Raw genomic sequence first — 18,671 nt, 5'->3', positions numbered from 1 at the left:
ATGTGTCTCATTGAAAATTGTCTGCGTTACTATATGGACTCTAAGAGGATAATGAGCACCATAGCCAAGGATTGTATTATTTGCTTCTTTTGTCTTAAAGACCACACATTCTATTGTGAATGTAGTTTATATCCCGGCTGCAGTCAGAATCCCGGTGCCAGCATCCCAATGGTAAGAATTGGGGTTAGGATTAGGGGTAAGGCCTGTGGTTCCCAAACTTTTTTGAATCACGGCGCCCTAGAGTGTCAGCATTATCTTCACGGCACCCCTAAGCCAAAAGTCTTTTATTGAGAAATTCAAAAATAAATGCAGTAAAGTAGTAAAGTGAAGTAAATTGTGTTTACCTGTCATCCTTAGGGTCAGTTATGTAGTGGGGGACATAAATTAGCTCCTGTTTGTCCACATATTTACATTACATTGACCATAAATAATTTGATTTGGTGCTGGAGCACCATCCTGAGGCACCCCTGCAAGTGTCCCAAGGCACCCCAGGGTGCCATGACACACAGTTTGGGAACCACTGGGTTAGGCTGTAGAAGGAGGGTTAGGCTGTGGGAAGGGAAGTTTAGGTTTATGGGTACGGGTAGTGTTAGGATACTTACAAACAAGTGTTGGTATCCTAACCCTGTTGGAATTCTAACCGCCGGGATCCTGAGCACCGGCATCCCATTTCCAGTGGCGTAACTAGGGGGGGGTCGGGCAGGGTGCGTGCCCTGGGCACGTGGTACCGGCGGAGCGGGGGGGCACCACCGGCCACAGTCCGGCCCGCCCTAGTTAGCCACCAGTGTAGCGATGACCGCAATGAGTGCGGTCAGCGCTACACATTTACACAGGACCGGCGCTAGGCTTCCAGCGCCGGTCCTGTGCTGCACACCTGAGCCAGTTCCCTCCCCCTGAGCGCTTGCCCAAAAGCGCCAGGAGGCGGGCTCAGGCTGTGCATAACACACGCATCGCAGCCAGCGCTGGCGGCGATGCGTGTGTTAAACAGCAGCCAATGAGAGTCAGATAGACTCTCATTGACTGCTGCAGCACCCACTGCAAGAGCTGGACTTCCGTCCGTCTCCAGGAGTGGGTAATGGGACAGACGTCATGACGTCTGTCCCATTATGCTGAGCGCGCCAGCCCTGGAGGACTGGCGGGCGGCGGGAGCGGCGTCGCGGACTGGAGGAGCAGCAGCGTGGATTCAGGTAAGCATGTCAGCACTACTGGGGGCACAACGGGGGTGGCTACCACTGGGGGGACCTCTACTGGGGTGGGGGAACAACGGGGCGGGGGTGGCTACTACTGGGGGCACCATTATTAGGAGGACCTCTACTGGGGGCACCATTATTGGGAGGACCTCTACTGGGGGGGGGCTATTACTGGGGGCACCATTATTAGGAGGACCTCTACGGGGGGGGGGCGGGGCTATTACTGGGGGCACCAATGTTAGGAGGACCTCTACTGGGGGGGGGCTATTACTGGGGGCACCATTATTAGGAGGACCTCTACTGGGGGGGCCCATTACTGGGGGCACCATTATTAGGAGGACATCTACTGGGGGGGCTATTACTGGGGGCACCATTATTGGGAGGACCTCTACTGGGGGGGGGGCTATTACTGAGGGCACCATTATTAGGAGGACCTCTACTGGGGGGGGCTATTACTGGGGGCACCATTATTAGGAGGACCTCTACTGGGGGGGGCATTACTGGGGGCACCATTATTGGGAGGACCTCTACTGGGGGGGGCTATTACCGGGGGCACTTAATCGGGAGGGGGAACCACTACTTGGGGGGAGGGGGACTACTACTGGGGGCATTATAAAAGGGGCCTACTACTAGGGGCACTGCACTGGGGAGACCACAACTGGGGGCAATAACAGGAAGGACCACTACAGGGACCACTGGATAGGGGGGTCACTACTGGGAGCCTGCATCAGAGGGGCCACTACTGGGGGCACTGCATGGGAGGGGTGGGGAGGACTACTGCTGGGGGCACTATATAAGGGGCTTACTGCTAGGGGCACTGCGGGGACCACTACAGGGGGCACTAGATAGGGGGGATCACTACTGGGTGCCTGCATAAGGGGACCACTACTGGGAAACCTGCATGGGGGGGGGACTACTGCTGGGGGCACTATATAAAGGGCACTGCATAGGGGGGGGGACTACTACTGGGGGCACTATATAAAGGGCACTGCATAAGGGGATACCACTACTGGGTGCACTGCATTGTGGGGACTGCTACTGGGGGCACTACATAGGGCACTGCATTTGGGGGGACTGAGTAAGGGGAACTAATTGGGGGCTGTATAAGGGGGACCACTACTGGGGATACTGTATAAGGGGCACTACTATGGGCCTGCATAAGAGGGACCACAACTGCATACTGGGGGTACTGTATAAGGGGTACTACTGGGGTTAAGGTGCATATGGATAGGAATGTTCAGCGTGAAAATAAAGGGGTGTGTCATGTTGACACTCTCATTTTTAAGTGACCACGCCCATTTTTTTTTACCCTTGTATGCCGATTACCCAGCATCCCTCATCTTCCTCCAATACCAGCCTACTCCTCCTTTGTTCTCGGCTCTGCTTCCTACACATGACGAAGAAGAGGGGCCATAAGGAACTGCAGCCAGAGTCAGAGCCCCCATCCAGTTCCCATAGAATAACATAAAGGTAAGAGAAAAGCCAGTCTACACACACAGACAATATATGTATATGATACACATTACACGCACACACTCGCTATGCAGGAGCTGCAGGTAATAGAAGAGAGCAAGACTAGGTGTCATTAGGCCCAGTGGCGGGCTGGGCCGGGGGCAGGGTGCCATCTGCCCCCCGGGCCGGTGCGATTATGATGTTTCTGGGCCGCCCCGCAGCTGTACTCTGCATGTACATGACACAGCTGCGGGAGGGACTGAGGTATAATGCTCGACGGCCATGCGATTGTATCCACCTGTGCTGGAGTAATCAGTGACATACTTGGCAACCAGCTGTCTAAGGCCCCGCCCACTTAAACTCCGGCGCCGCAAAGTCCCTCTCCCACCCGACCGCAGTTAAAAGTAAAACACAAGGCACAACGGAGTGGAGGGCTTCACTAGCCCTCACTGCCACATAGTGTCTGGGCGCCCGCACCTCCATGTGATGTCAGGCCGGGTTGCTGGGACACCAGCGCGGAAGGACACAGGAGGAGCCACCGCCGCCGCTGTAATGAGGTGCTCAGCAGAGCCAGCAGCCCAGCATTGACCAGGCCAGGTTAGTAGAGGAAATTTTGGCTGCTGAGAGACACGGGCAGGAAAGGGTGCTGAGGGAGGCCACGGTAGAGGGACACATGGTGGGAGATGAGGGTCATATCGCTACAAAAGGGGGTGGGGGGAGCTGAGGTCACGGAGAGGCACTGGGAATGGGGAGAGCTGAGGCCATAAAGAGACACTGGGACTGGGGGGAGCTGAGGCCATTTAGAGACACAGAAGGTGGGGGGAGCTTAGGGAGGCCATGGACAGACACAGGGTAGGAGTTCAAGGAGGACATGGAGAGACAGGGGGGAGCCGAGAGAGGCCATAGTGAGACGGGTCAGTGACTGCTGTGAGGTCATTGTGTGCTGCAAGTAGATCAGTAATATATGGAAGAACCTGGCAGTGAAAAACTGCTATGGAGTGGAGGGGGCAATCGGGTGGCTGGTAGAAAACTTGGGGCCACTTCATTGCATTTGCCCCCAGGCTAAAAGTCGCCAGTCAGCCCCTGATTAGGCCCATTCTCTCGCAGCAAAATGCGAAGACCCCTCTGATATGCCGGGGATGTAACTCTCTGGCACAGCGGTTATCACTAACGCTGCCTCTGCGAGTTACGTTTAGTAAATAGCAGGGATAATTTTGTTGGGAGGTATAGTGTTGCATTAAACAAATGCTTTATTTCAAGAATCAAGCATTTGTTTTTTTAATTCTGATGACATATCTGTAGAACAGGGAGTACCATCTTGATAGTTAAAAATTAGGACTGACACTCATGGGCCAGTGCTTTGTGCATGCCCCCCAGGCTAAACTTTGCCAGCCAGCCCCTGCCAGCCAGCATAAGGGCATGTATTTCAGCTCAACTCCAGACACAGTATAACAATTCAGAACAAGATTTGCCTTCTTATTTACTTGTAAAGTGGAACAAACAACATTAGGAGACTATATTCATCATTGTTAATGTTCGCACCATTACTGTAGACTTGTGTATTGATTTACTGAAAATAGCAAGCAATAAGCAGCCACAGTTCTTAATAGGGGGGAAAAAGTGTTTGCATTTTCTAAGTAGCTAGGCTGATATAGGAGGACATGTGGTCTCTGGCTGTTATTCAAGCAAGTCTTGCCATAAGAAGGCTGGGATTTGTAGTCCCCAGCAGCTGGTGGGCCGCGTGTTGCTTACTTCTGATCTATATTGGCAAATGGTTACACTTCCTGGGTAAGGCTGCTAGGAATGAGTTAGTTTACACAGCTGCTTCCACGACAGGATATTGGTCAACATATGCAAGAGACAATGAAAACCTGATTTTCGCTCGTATCCACTAAAGCTGTAATAAAGAAAAAAAATAAGATCTAGAATAATTGTTTATACTGCCGTCTCAGACACCGCTGCGGAGCATAAACCACTCTATGATTGCTTCCTGTACCTGGCACACATCCCCTGTCATTTAAATTACATTGCCAATTTATTTCCAATACAATTCAAGAGATTTTTTTTGTTTTATGACATAGCATTTCCTATTCCATATATAAACGAAACATACCCTACAGTATATATTAGCCATTTATTTTAAGATATGTACAGACAAATTTATTAACATTCATCAGACTCCCATTTTCTGACTCATTCCTCATAATAAATGACATACTGTAAGCAAAAGTGGTCCAATGCGGCCATGCTCACTCCTACATAGTGATCAGTACAGATGTAGACCTGCACCAAGGAGGCCCGTAGTGGATCAATGGGTTTGTAGCTGAAAATGGGAGCTGAAACCGTGTAATGTCTCATTGGACAGGATCTCTCCGCTGTCCACCAGTGGTTGCTATGCAACAGATGGTGCTGTTTTTTATTTCTCAGTTATACCCCTTTTACACCGACATGAAAACGTGAATGTGCATCAACCTGGGATTTTTGTCAGTGTAAATGGATCCAAGCGGGTCCATCGACCCGGGGATCCAACTCTGGTAGCTTGCACGGTTGGGCAGGGGTCGTTCCCGTGTCAACCTGCAGTGTAAATGACGTGATCCATGTCGCAATGACCTGGGTCGTGCCGCTTGCTATACGATTGGCCGGCTTCAGTGGCGCTTCAAGATTTTATCATCTCCAAGAGTCCACTGCAGACCCTGCTTCGGTGTGAACAGTGCCGACCCGGGCATACCCCGGGTTGGTGCCGCAGTGTAAAAAGGGTCTGTCCCGGGTTGGAAACGTGCTGCATTCATAATATCTGTAGCGGTAAAAGTCTGTTAAGACAAAGACCAGTAAAGTTGCTTTTGCAATATCCAATTCAGGAAATAACGAGGACATAAGTTACCACCTTGTTTAAAATACGTTTTTTAAACACAATCTTGATTTACAATGTTTTAAACACAGATACAAGGGGGGGGGGGGGGGAGAGATCTCTTTTTCGGTCACCGCGCACGACCGGAAAATGGGGTGTGGCCTAATTACCATAGACCACACCCCTTAAGTGACATTATTTGGTGGCATGCCCGCATGGCACGCCTCCCGTATAACATCAGGGTGGGGGAAGCCCAACACTCGTCACTAGCTGGGCAGCCCTCTCCCGGCACTGAATGGATGCCACGCGTATGCGCACAGCATCCATTCAGCCTCCAGAGTCCGGCACCGCTGCGGCGGTGGGGGTACCCAACCTCCTGACCAGAGCACCCGCGGGCCACTTCAACCCATAGGTGGAACAGCGGGATGTTGGGGAGGGGTGCGCCCTCTATGGGATGGCGAACCCTGCTCAACCGCACTGGTCGAACACCCCAAGAGCCGACCTTGCCCCCCTTAGTAATAAAACCTAACCATTATTGGTATATAGCTAAAACATGACCTGGTATAGTTGATGACTAAAATATATAAACAGACTAAATCACACAAAACTTAAATACACAATGGGTAAAGCCACAGATATGCAAGTGATATGAATGGGTATTACAATAGAAAATGCATTTCAATTAGTTAGTGGAAAATTACTCAATAAGACAAAAAACCTAATAATGAATGCTAATGTTAATTATTCTAACGTATCGACATTTCATCACTGACTACAGGTATATGATGAATGCTGACATTGTGATTCTCGACATATAATTCCCAACCCCTCTGACTCACAGGACTGCCTGTCTAATGGCATTTCCCTGATGTCTATTCTTCTGAGCAGGACAGATTTATTTGCATATTTCTATATTGTCCATAGGGAGTAGCTTGAAGATCCCCCATAATACATTTCATTCTAAGGAATGTTACTTGTTAATGTCATTGATTACATGTGTAAGGTAAGGTGCTAAGGTGTATGGTAAGGTGGTAAGGTGCTATAGCAGCCCAGATTTACCTGCTTCTCTAATGTGGTTTCCTTTTTGTAAACAGACTAAAGCTGGGTACAAACTATACATTGTGTGACCCACCAGCAGTGTGATGCGATGTAACGGTACAGTACGCATGCCGTACGCCATGCACTATACGGTGTACGACAGTGCGATGTGTTATTACATGCTGCATGTAAAAGCACCACGTTGTTCATTACATCGTCCCATCTATTGTGCAGAACAGCAAATGGGACAATGCAATGAATGACCGACGTGAACGACAGATCAGATGTACACACTTTATGATGTGTACAACATATCGTTTCTATCCATGTTGGAACAATACATCGTACAATGTGTACCCAGCTTTAGAGACATCATTAACAACTGTCCAGAAGTTACAATTGTAGCTGTAGACCAAAATGATTAGTAACGCATGACTGATAGCAGTGCCTGGCAAGCAATCTGGAATTGCTACAAATACATATTTTATAAGAACAGAGGAAATCTTATGGATGAGTTCTCAGTTTTAAGCAGACAAGGCCAAGTAAAAAGACATATGAGATTTTACCTGCGAGTGTCGGCTTCCAGAAGGCAGGGTGAGTGACGCCTCAGGTTTGTGATCAGCCCACAAGAATCTGTATGGAGCAGAAAGGTCTCCCTTACTACCATCTGCATCCAATGTATTTCTGTACAATAAAAACAAATGACTGGCGTTATTGGGATATAAGTCTGCAGGGGTTTGAATCTATACCAGTTACAGTATTTCCTTTTCTTTTTCATCCTCTCCTGTCACATTATCTCCCCTCTCGCTGATCAACCTACCCCTTTCATTCAAACACAATCATGCCACCCAAGTTTCACAAAGTCCAGTATTACTTCCTCACTTATATGGAATTGTGTTTCTCCCTGAGGGCACTTGTGCACACAGGAACCGTAGCTACAGTATATCCAGCATTCTTTAGAGTCATGTGAATACTGAATTTGGTTCTCAAACCTTTATGTAAACACAGATATTTAAATATGCCATGTACAGTTGTACATCCCAGGCATATAGTCTTGCAAGACACATTGAAGTGAACATCAAAAGCTTATATTGTTCTTCCTAACATGCAAGCAAATGAAATATAGAGTATATAATTTGAAAATACATATAACAGTACCACGCCTTCACTTAGTGTAAACAGACATTTTGTGGGTTCAACCACTCAGAGCCACTATCAAGTGAATAGTAAAAGTTGTATTTCCATAGATATAGTACAGAAAATATCTGCTGTACTACATTCTCAGGGGTATTAGCTCAACCAACAAAATTCCTCATACATTTAGCTGCATGCTCTTAGCACTGGTTCAGCCCATAAAATGGTTGTCACTAGCTAATAGTCAATCAGTCTGCGGCATTCCCATAAGGCATTTTAACCGCACCCCCCCCCCCCCCAAAGTGCCCACAACTTTGCTACATTCACTCTGTATATAAAGTGTACGAATCAAATACAGTTAATGATAAACTGGATGTAGTCGGCGTACAGGATGCCGATAGTCAAAATACCGGCACCAGAATCCTGACAGCGTCGGGATCCCGGCTGCAGTATTCCAACCGCCGGCATCTCAAAGGCAAGTACCTGGGTTAGGTTTAATGTTAGGTACCAGGGGGAGGGTTCAGCACTAAGGGGGGAGGCTTAGGTTTAGGGTGCAGGGAAGGGAAGGTTAGGTTTAGGCACCGGGGAGGGAGGGTTAGGGGTAATGGTTAGCGTTCTGGTACTTACCTGATCGTGTCGGGATTCTGACTGTCAGAATGCCGCCATCGGTATACTGACCGGCGGCATCCCGACCGCCGGGATCCCATACCCAACCCATGATAAATATATGAGAATCATAAAACCGTTCATAAGATAAAATGCCATAAACAATCTCTGCAAGTAAAGGTTGGACACATTTAAGTTACTAATACCCCTTTTACACTAAAGTCCCGGGTCAGACCCGGGATTTGGAGCACGTTTCCAACACCAGACAGACCCTTTTCACACCGCAACACCGATCTGGGCTATTCCCAGGTTGGCACTGTTCACACCGGAGCCGGGTCTGCAGTGACCTGGCCCTTCCGGCGTTGCAATGGACGCTTGGAAATGAGGTCATCTCCAAGCACCACTGAAGCCGGCCAATCAGGCATCATGCGACACAATCCGGGTCATCGTGACCCGGATTGCGCCGTTTACACTGCAGGAACACATTTCCAACCCGGGACAGATCCTTTTTACACTGTGGCGCCAACCCAGGGTATGCCCGGGTCGGCACTGTTCACACCAGAGCTGGGTCTGCAGTGGACGCTTGGAGATGATGTAATCTTTTTAGGCTGCGGAGAAGGAGGATTAGGTTTGGGGTTAAGGCTAGGTTACTTAACGCTAGCTGCCAGCATTCTAACCCAGTCGGGATGCCAGCATCAGGATTCTGAGCGCCAGCATCCTGTACCAGGACAGTGTGCTTTAATGCAATGTCTTAAAGGCCTAATCTTCCAGAACCTGTTCTTATGGTTCCCAGAAGATTGTAAACAAAAAATAAATAAACTGCAGTCTGCAGAGGAATAACTAACTTCTGTATGGCAGGGAAAAGGGGTAAATTCTCTTCACATTCATGAGCTATTAAAGATTTAAATGATAATGTCTAAAGTACAAATACCATTATAAGCTGCAAGCGCTACTAGGAAGAGAGGCAAGGTTGTAATAATAAAGAGAGAGAGAGAAGTTCTCACTAAAGCAGTCAGTAGCTCTGTAAATGTACATACAGATTAAATAATGGATAAAAGATTGTGTACACGATTCAATCAGCCGCGTTGTTCCAATGCACAATGTGTAGCTGTGCACACAGAGGGTTATTAGTGGAAAACACTGCTTGTATCTGCTCATATATCTATGGGATGCCAGCATATGCTGCATATTATTAGTGCAAGAAGTTCCGATGAATCCACAAGGCTAATTGAATCTACCCCATAGTGACACATCAACATGCATCAAGTCTTGAAGAGAGATAAAGTGGAGAAGTTGCCAAAAGCAACCAATGAGCTTCTAACTGTCATTTATCGAGCACACCCAGGGCCCCTGAGGACCAAGGAGCCTGCTGTGCCTCAGCCTCTCACTGGGTCATCATCATTGATGATCCACAGCGCCGTTAGCCGTCGGTGGCTGCTACCCATCAGAGATTGCCTTTGTCAGTCCAGACTGTCAGCAATCACTGGACGGAAGTTGATAGATTCTCTACAGTGAAAGTACCCTCTGACATCATCATGGAGTCATCAGATCATGTGCTCATATCACACACGGAATGGGATTGCTAAACAGCTGCCGGATCAAATCCCAACAACGCGAGCCGGACAGGTGTAAATCCCGACAGCGGGGGTAAATAAACCTAACCCTCCCTTTCCCCCCCCTCTCTTAGGGGTGCCTAATCCTAACCTCCCCCCATTAGTGCCTAACCCCCCCCCCCCCTCTGTTAGTGCCTAAACCTATCCCCCCTCCCAGCTCCCTAAACCTAACACTCCCGTGGGGGGGGGGAGCCTAAACCTAACCTCCTCCTGGGGTGCCTAACCCTAACCCCCCTTCCCCTAGCCTAAACCTAACCCTCCTGGGGGGTGCCTAACCCTAAGTCCCCCCGGGAGCCCCCTAACCTAGTGGTCAGGGAACAGGGGTAAATTACCCCACATGGGGTACAAATTAAATTCCTGGGGTTAATGGACGGACAGCCGGGCATGCATATGAATCATTCCATAATATAGAATGATTCATATGCATGCCCAGCTGTGCAACAGGGAAGCTCTAAGCCGGATGCCCGCTGAGATGTTATTACCAGCAGGCGCCCGGCTCCTTCCCTGCAGCGCCGCTTTAGCCGAAGGCTGGAGTTCTCTTCTGAACTCCAGCTTCCGCCTCTCTCCATGCGCACTATGGGAGAGACGGTCATGACGTCTTTCCCATAGTTCTGAGGAGCAGCGGAGAGGACGGCGGCGGATGCAGGAGCGGGGATTAAGGTGTTTCTTTTTGTACAAGCGGCACTACAGGGGCATTATATGGGGGCACTACTACAGGGGCATAATATGGGGGCATTACTACAGGGGCACTATATGGGGGCACTACTACAGGGGCACTATATGGGTCACTACTACAGGGGCATTATATGGGGCACTACTACAGGAGCATTATATGGGGGCACTACTACAGGGGCATTATGTGGGGGAACTACTACAGGGGCACTACTACAGGGGCATTATATGGGGGCACTACTACAGGGGCATAACTATGGGGGCACTACTATACGATTTCCTTCCTTTCAAATCAAGGGGTAATGTCAGCGTATCTAAATATATTTTGGGGTAAAAGGAAAAAAGTTCCCTGACCCCTGCCCTAACCTAACACTTCACCCCCACGGCTAAGAGGACGGACGGGCCGGACTTACCTTGTTCGGACCCACATAGTCCTGGATTCCGGCGTCGGGATTATGATAGGCGTCGGTATCTCGACGCCCATCATACATCCCTCGCCAGCATACTGCCGTCGGGATTGTGACCGGTGGCCGTCCTCACACACACAGGGGTCTATTTACTAAGCTTTGGATGGAGATAAAGTGAACGGAGATAAGGTACCAACCAATCACCTCCTAACTGTCATTATTCAAACACAGCCTGTGACATGGCAGTTAGGAGCTGATTGAGGTAAAGTGAACGGAGATAAGATACCAGCCAATCTAATGCTTAGTAAATAGACCCCACAGAGTCGTCAGGTCTTGCAGCTGCAGCACAGTTTTCGTGGGTTCAAGCTGCTTCTTGCACTACAATGGAGAAGAAGAGACTAATGGTGCCTAATGGTACCCGATTTTACCAGGCAATTGAATAACAACGACCACGTTATCGTTCAATCGTTTGAAAATCGGACACAAATCTATCAGTTTAATGTCAAAAACGACCAGCGATGCGCGCGCCTGCTGGTCGTTTTAGACATCTATCATCTCCCGAACATGCTGGTCAACCGGACGTAGTCGTCAGGTTGCCCATGTTCGGGGATGATTGATGTACCTAAACTGAACGTTCAGTGTAGGCACATCACAAACTGTGAAACGACTGCACGATTACACTGGCCTAATCGTGCACTCGTTTCACAGGTGCTAAGTGGATACGCACCTTAAGATTAGAAACGGACAGGCACGTGTCGAACATGATGCTTTACATGTGTCAGAGAAGACCATGGGGCATTTGTGGCACAAGGGGGCATTTAGGGTACACGCTGCGGGGGAGGGAGATGGTGGGGAATTTTGGGTACACAGGGGGGAAGAGGGTTGTGGAAAACACAGTGATGTGGAGGGTGCATGTTCAGATACTGGGGAAATTTGGGAGACATGGAGGCATGTGGAGACCATGCTGCTAGGGAGGTAATCCCTGCAGGGCTAGGCTGTTGGGAGACTGATAATCTTGCGAGTGCTGCAGGCGGGAGGAGAGGACATCTTCGAGTCTTCAGGCTCTGAGCAAGCTATTCGATGTTCCCGGACTGCAGGTCACCCTTTGCCTCTCCAGTCACCCTCTGCTCATTATGCTTTGCCTCTCCCAGTCACGTAGCGTCACCCTCTGCTCATCACACTCTGCCTCTCCCCATCACCATCTGCTCATCAAACTCTAATGGTAACAGACACTGGGCCTGATTCAGAGCCGCTCGTTCGCTCCGAGCGATGTTCGCTCAACTGCGCATGCTTATGGGTCGTAATGCGCATGCGCCAACCAGTCATTGCGGTCGGAAATCGAGCGCTCGCAAAATAGCGAGTGCCTGCTAATTTGAGTGACAGGATGAGGCGTTTGTGGGTGGTAACAGGGGAAGGTGCTTGAAAACGGGGAGATCCGAACGCAGGCGTGCCAAACGGTCAAAACGGGCGTTTTAAGGGTGTGCATAATTAACAAAGCAGCTTCATCGACCACGTCACTTGGTTGTTTCTTAGCCTGAATTGTTCACATGATTGCGGTAGGAAAATCCAACCACAAGCACTGCGAGCAGTTCAGACGCCTTTCGATGTACTCGATTAATCTAATAAATAGCGGAGATGACGTATGATGCGAGCAGCCAGGGGGCATCTTTACAAAATAGCGAGCGCATGTTTCGTTCGCTCACTCAGACATAGAGGCGTCAACAGACCGCAAAGAGCGAGCGCTCAATTTAAATATCCGGCCCCTTTTTCTGAACGAGCGAGCGCAAATAGCGTCTGACTCTGAATCAGGCCCTCTGTCTCTGCCAGTCACACTCTGCTCATGTCGCTCTGCCTCTCCCCATCACCATCTGCCTCTCCCTGCCACCCTCTGCTAATCACGTTATGTCTCTCCCCCTTCACCCCCTGCTAATCACACTGTGCCTCTCTCCTTCACCCTCTGCCTCTCCCCGTCACCCTCTGCTCATCATGCTGTGCCTGTCCCGTTCACCCTCTGCTTATCATCCTCTACCTCTCCCCATCACCCTCTGCTCATCACACTCCGCTTCTCCCCGTCACGTAGCGTCAGCCTCTGCTCATCACACTCTGCCTCTCCCAGTCACGTCTGCTCATCACACTCTGCCTCTGCCCGTAACCCTCTGCTCATCACGCTCTGCCTCTCCCCAGCAGCCTCTGCTTATCATGCTCTACCTCTCCCCATCACCATCTGCTTATCAAGCTCTGTCTCTGCCAGTCACCCTCTACTCATCGCGCTCTGTCTCTTCCCGTCACCATCTGCCTCTCCCTGTCACATTATGTCTCTCCCCCTTCACCCTCTGCTCATCATACTGTGCCTCTCCCCTTCGCCCTCTGATCATCACGCTCTACCTCTCCCTGTCACCCTCTGCTGAGCAGGCTCTCCCTCGCTCCGTCACCCTCTGCCTCTCCCCATCACCCTCTGCTCATGACGCTCTCCCTTGCCCCATCACCCTCTGCTCATCACGCTCTGCCTCTCCGTCACCCTCTGCTCATCATGCTCTGCCTCTCATTGTCACGCTCTGCCTCTCCCCGTCACCCTCTGCCTCTCCCCGCTCAGCCTCTCCCAGTCACCCTCTGCTCATCACTCTCTACCTGTCCCCTTCACCATCTGCTCATTGCGCTCCACCTCTCCCCATTACCCTCTGCTCATCAGGCTTTCCCTCGCCCCATCACGCTCTGCCTCTCCCCATCATCCTCCGCTCATGACGCTCTCCCTCACCCCATCACCCTCTGCCTCTCCCTGTCACCCTCTGCTCATCACGCTGTGCCTCTCCCCATTACCCTCTGCTCATCACGCTCTACCTCTCCCCGTCAGCCATTGCACATCATGCTCTGCATCTCCCAGTCACCCTCTGCCTCTCCCCGTCACCCTCTGCTTATCACGCTCACCTCTCCCCATCACCCTCTGCTCATCACGCTCTCCCAGTCACCATCTGCTTATCACGCACTGCCTCTCCCAGTCACCCTCTGTTCATCGCGCTCCACCTCTCCCCATTACCCTCTGCTCATCAGGCTTTCCCTCACCCAGTCACCGTCTGCTCATCACTCTCTGCCTCTCCCCTCACCCGCTGCTCAGCACGCTCTGCTGCTCCCTCTAACCCTCTGCTCATCATGCTCTGTATCTCCCCGTCACCCTCTGCTCATCATGCTCTGCCTCTCCCCTTCACACTCTGCCTCTCCCTGTGAAACTCTGCTCATCACCCTCTGCCTCTCCCAGTCACCCTCTGCTCATTACGCTCTGCCTCTCCCCATCACCCTCTGCTCATCACGCTATGCCTCTCCCCATCACCCTCTGCTTATCACGCTCTGCCTCTCCCAGTCACCCTCTGCTCATCAAGCTCTGCCTCTCCTCATCACCATCTGCTCATCACGCTCTACCTCTCCCCGCCACCCTCTTCTCATCACACTCTGGTCATCATGCTCTGCCTTTCCCCGTCACCCTCTGCCCATCATGCTGTGCCTCTTCCTGTCACCGTTTGCTCATCAAGCTCTGCCTCTCCCCGCCACACTCTACCTCTCCTTCTCACCCTCTGGTCATCATGTTCTGCATCTCTCAGTCACCCTCTGCTTATCACGCTCTGCCTCTCCCCATCACCCTCTGCTCATCACACTCTACCACTCCCTCTCACCCTTTGCTCATCATGCTCTGCCTCTCCCCCTCACCCTCTGCTCATCAGGCTCTCCCTCGCTCCATCACCTCCTGCTCATCACACTCTGCCTCTCCCAGTGACCCTCTGCCTCTCCCCCTCACCCTCTGTTCATAATGCACTACCTCTCCCCATCATACTCTGCTCATCACGCTCGCCCCATCATCCTCTGCTCATCACGTTCTGCCTCTCCCATCATCCTCTGCTCATGACGCTCTCCCTCGCCCCGTCACCCTCTGCCTCTCCTTCACCCTCTGCTCATCACGCTCTGTCTCTCCCCATCACCCTCTGCTCATCACGCTCTACCTCTCCCAGTCACCCTCTTCTCATCACGCTATACCTCTCCCCATCACCCTCTGTTCATCACGCTCTGCCTTTCCCAGTCACCCTCTGCCTCTCCCCGTCACCCGCTGCTCATCACACTCTCCCAGTCACCCTCTGCTCATCGCGCTCCACCTCTCCCCATTACCCTCTGCTCATCAGGCTTTCCCTCGCCCCATCACCCTTTGCTCATCACGCTCTGCCTCGCCCCATCATCCTCTGCTCATGATGCTCTCCCTCGCCCCTTCACCCTCTGCTCATCACGCTCTGCCTCTCCCCATCATCCTCTGCTCATGACACTCTGCCTCTTCCCGTCACCCTCTGCTCATCATGCTCTGTCTCTCTCTATCACCATCTACTCATCAGACTCGGCCTCTCCCAGTCACCCTCTGCTCATCACAATCTGCCTCTCCCCATCACACTGTGTCTGTCCTCTTCACTCTCTCCCTCGTCCCGTCACACTATGCTCATCACGCTGTGCCTCTCCAAATTACCCTCTGCTCATCATGCTCCTCCTCTCCCCTTCAGCCTCTGCTCATCACGCTCTACCTCTCCCAGTCACCCTCTGCCTCTCCCCGTCACCCTCTGCTTATCACGTTCACCTCTCCCCATCACCCTCTGTTCATCACGCTCTGCCTCTCCCAGTCACCCTCTGCCTCTCCCCGTCACCCTCTGCTCATCACGCTCTCCCAGTCACCATCTGCTCATCACGCACTGCCTCTCCCCGTCACCCTCTGCTCATCACGCTTCACATCTCCCCATTACCCTCTGCTCATCAGGCTTTCCCTCACCCCGTCACCCACTGCTCATCACACTCTGCCTCTCCCTGTCACTCTCTGCTCATCATGCTCTGTCTCTCCCCATCACCCTCTGCTCATCATGTTCTGCCTCTCCCAGACACCCTCTGCTCATCACGCTCTGCCTCTCCCCATCAAACTCTTCTCATCACCCTCTGCCTCTCCTCATCACCATCTGCTCATCACGCTCTACCTCTCCCCGCCACCCTCTTCTCATCACGCTATACCTCTCCTTGTCACCCTCTGATCATCATGCTCTGCCTCTCCCCATCACCCTCTGCTCATCACACTCTACCGCTCCCTCTCACCCTTTACTCATCATGCTCTGCCTCTCCCCCTCACCCTCTGCTCATCAGGCTCTCCCTCGCTCCATCACCTCATGCTCATCACACTTTGCCTCTCCCAATCACCCTCTGCCTCTCCCTCTCACCCTCTGTTCATCACGCAATACCTCTCCCCATCATCCTCTGCTCATCATCCTCTGCTCATCACGCTCTGCCTCTCCCATCATCCTCTGCTCATGACGCTCTCCCTCACCCCGTCACCCTCTGCCTCTTCCTGTCACCCTCTGCTCATCACGCTCTGTCTCGCGCTATCACCATCGGCTCACCAGACTCGGTCTCTCCCAGTCACCCTCTGCTCATCACAATCTGCCTCTCCCCATCACCCTCTGCTCATCACACTGTGTCTGTCCTCTTCACCCTCTGCTCATCACCTTCTACCTCTCCCCATCACCCTCGCCTCGTCACTCTTAGCTCATCACGCTGTGCCTCTACCCATTACCCTCTGCTCATCACGCTCTACCTCTCCCCGTCACCCTCTGCTCATCATGCTCTGCATCACCCAGTCACCCTCTGCTCATCACGCTCACCTCTCCCCATCACGCTCTACCTCTCCCCGTCACCCTCTGCTCACCACACTCTGCCTCTCCCCGTCACCCTCTGCTCATCGCGCTCCACCTCTCCCCATTACCCTCTGCTCATCACAATCTGCCTCTCCCCATCACCCTCTGCTCATCACACTGTGTCTGTCCCCTTCACCCTCTCCCTCGTCCCAGTCACACTATGCTCATCACGCTGTGCCTCTCCCCATTACCCTCTGCTCATCACGCTCCTCCTCTCCCCGTCAGCCTCTGCTCATCATGCTCTGCATCTCCCAGTCACCCTCTGCCTCTCCCCATCACCCTCTGCTTATCACGCTCTACCTCTCCCAGTCACCCTATTCTCATCACGCTATACCTCTCCCCGTCACCCTCTGTTCATCACGCTCTGCCTTTCCCAGTCACCCTCTGCCTCTCCCCATCACCCTCTGCTTATCACGCTCTACCTCTCCCAGTCACCCTATTCTCATCACGCTATACCTCTTCCCGTCACCCTCTGTTCATCACGCTCTGCCTCTCCCAGTCACCCTCTGCCTCTCCCTGTCACCCTCTGCCTCTCCCTGTCACCCTCTGCCTCTCCCTGTCACCCTCTGCTAATCACGCTCTCCCAGTCACCATCTGCTCATCACGCTCTCCCAGTCACCATCTGCTCATCACGCACCGCCTCTCCCCGTCACCCTCTGCTCATCACACTCTGCCTGTCCCCTTCACCCTCTGCTCATCGCGCTCCACCTCTCCCCATTACCCTCTGCTCATCAGGCTTTCCCTCACCCCGTCACCCTCTGCTCATCACGCTCTGCCTCTCCCAGACACCCTCTGCTCATCACGCTCTGCCTCTCCCCATCAAACTCTGCTCATCACCCTCTGCCTCTCCCAGTCACCCTCTGCTCATTAGGCTCTGCCTCTCCCCATCACCCTCTGCTCATCACGCTCTACCTCTCCCAGTCACCCTCTGCCTCTCCCCGTCACCCTCTGCTCATCACGCTCTACCTCTCCCCGCCACCCTCTTATCATCACGCTCTACCTCTCCTCATCACGCTGTGTCTGTCCTCTTCACTCTCTCCCTCGTCCCGTCACACTATGCTCATCACGCTGTGCCTCTCCAAATTACCCTCTGCTCATCAGGCTCCTCCTCTCCCCGTCAGCCTCTGCTCATCATGCTCTGCATCTCCCAGTCACCCTCTGCCTCTCCCCATCACCCTCTGCTTATCACGCTCTACCTCTCCCAGTCACCCTATTCTCATCACGCTATACCTCTCCCCGTCACCCTCTGTTCATCACGCTCTGCCTTTCCCAGTCACCCTCTGCCTCTCCCCATCACCCTCTGCTTATCACGCTCTACCTCTCCCAGTCACCCTATTCTCATCACGCTATACCTCTTCCCGTCACCCTCTGTTCATCACGCTCTGCCTCTCCCAGTCACCCTCTGCCTCTCCCTGTCACCCTCTGCTAATCACGCTCTCCCAGTCACCATCTGCTCATCACGCTCTCCCAGTCACCATCTGCTCATCACGCACTGCCTCTCCCCGTCTCCCTCTGCTCATCACACTCTGCCTGTCCCCTTCACCCTCTGCTCATCGCGCTCCACCTCTCCCCATTACCCTCTGCTCATCAGGCTTTCCCTCACCCCGTCACCCTCTGCTCATCACGCTCTGCCTCTCCCAGACACCCTCTGCTCATCACGCTCTGCCTCTCCCCATCAAACTCTGCTCATCACGCTCTACCTCTCCCAGTCACCCTCTGCCTCTCCCCGTCACCCTCTGCTCATCACGCTCTACCTCTCCCCGCCACCCTCTTATCATCACGCTCTACCTCTCCTCATCACGCTCTGGTCATCGTGCTCTGCCTTTCCCCATCACCCTCTGCCCATCATGCTGTGCCTCTCCCCATCACCCTCTGGTCATCATGCTCTGCCTCTCCTCGCCACTCTCTGCTCATCACGCTCTGCCTCTCCCCGTCAAAATCTTCTCATCATCCTCTGCCTCTCCCATTCACCCTCTGCTCATCAGGCTCTGCCTCTCCCCATCACC

The 18,671-nt window shown here is 52.2% G+C and overlaps 1 protein-coding gene across 2 annotated transcripts in view; it reads right to left on the bottom strand.

Moving 5' to 3' along the window:
- The window catches only part of MAGI3 (membrane associated guanylate kinase, WW and PDZ domain containing 3), a 378,672-nt gene that overhangs the window by 13,842 nt on the left and 346,159 nt on the right, over positions 1–18,671 (bottom strand). For both annotated transcript variants that reach the window (XM_088454430.1, XM_088454431.1), the window contains exon 18: positions 7,095–7,212. In XM_088454430.1, coding sequence (XP_088310556.1) covers positions 7,095–7,212 — 118 coding nt within the window. The remainder of the gene's footprint in view (positions 1–7,094; positions 7,213–18,671) is intronic.

This window comes from Taudactylus pleione, unplaced genomic scaffold, assembly GCF_031769625.1.
Source record: "Taudactylus pleione unplaced genomic scaffold, aTauple2 ptg000615l, whole genome shotgun sequence".
Classification (NCBI taxonomy): domain Eukaryota; kingdom Metazoa; phylum Chordata; class Amphibia; order Anura; family Myobatrachidae; genus Taudactylus; species Taudactylus pleione.
The sequence above is the reverse complement of the archived record's forward strand: the minus strand, read 5'-3'. Positions and strand labels throughout refer to the sequence as shown.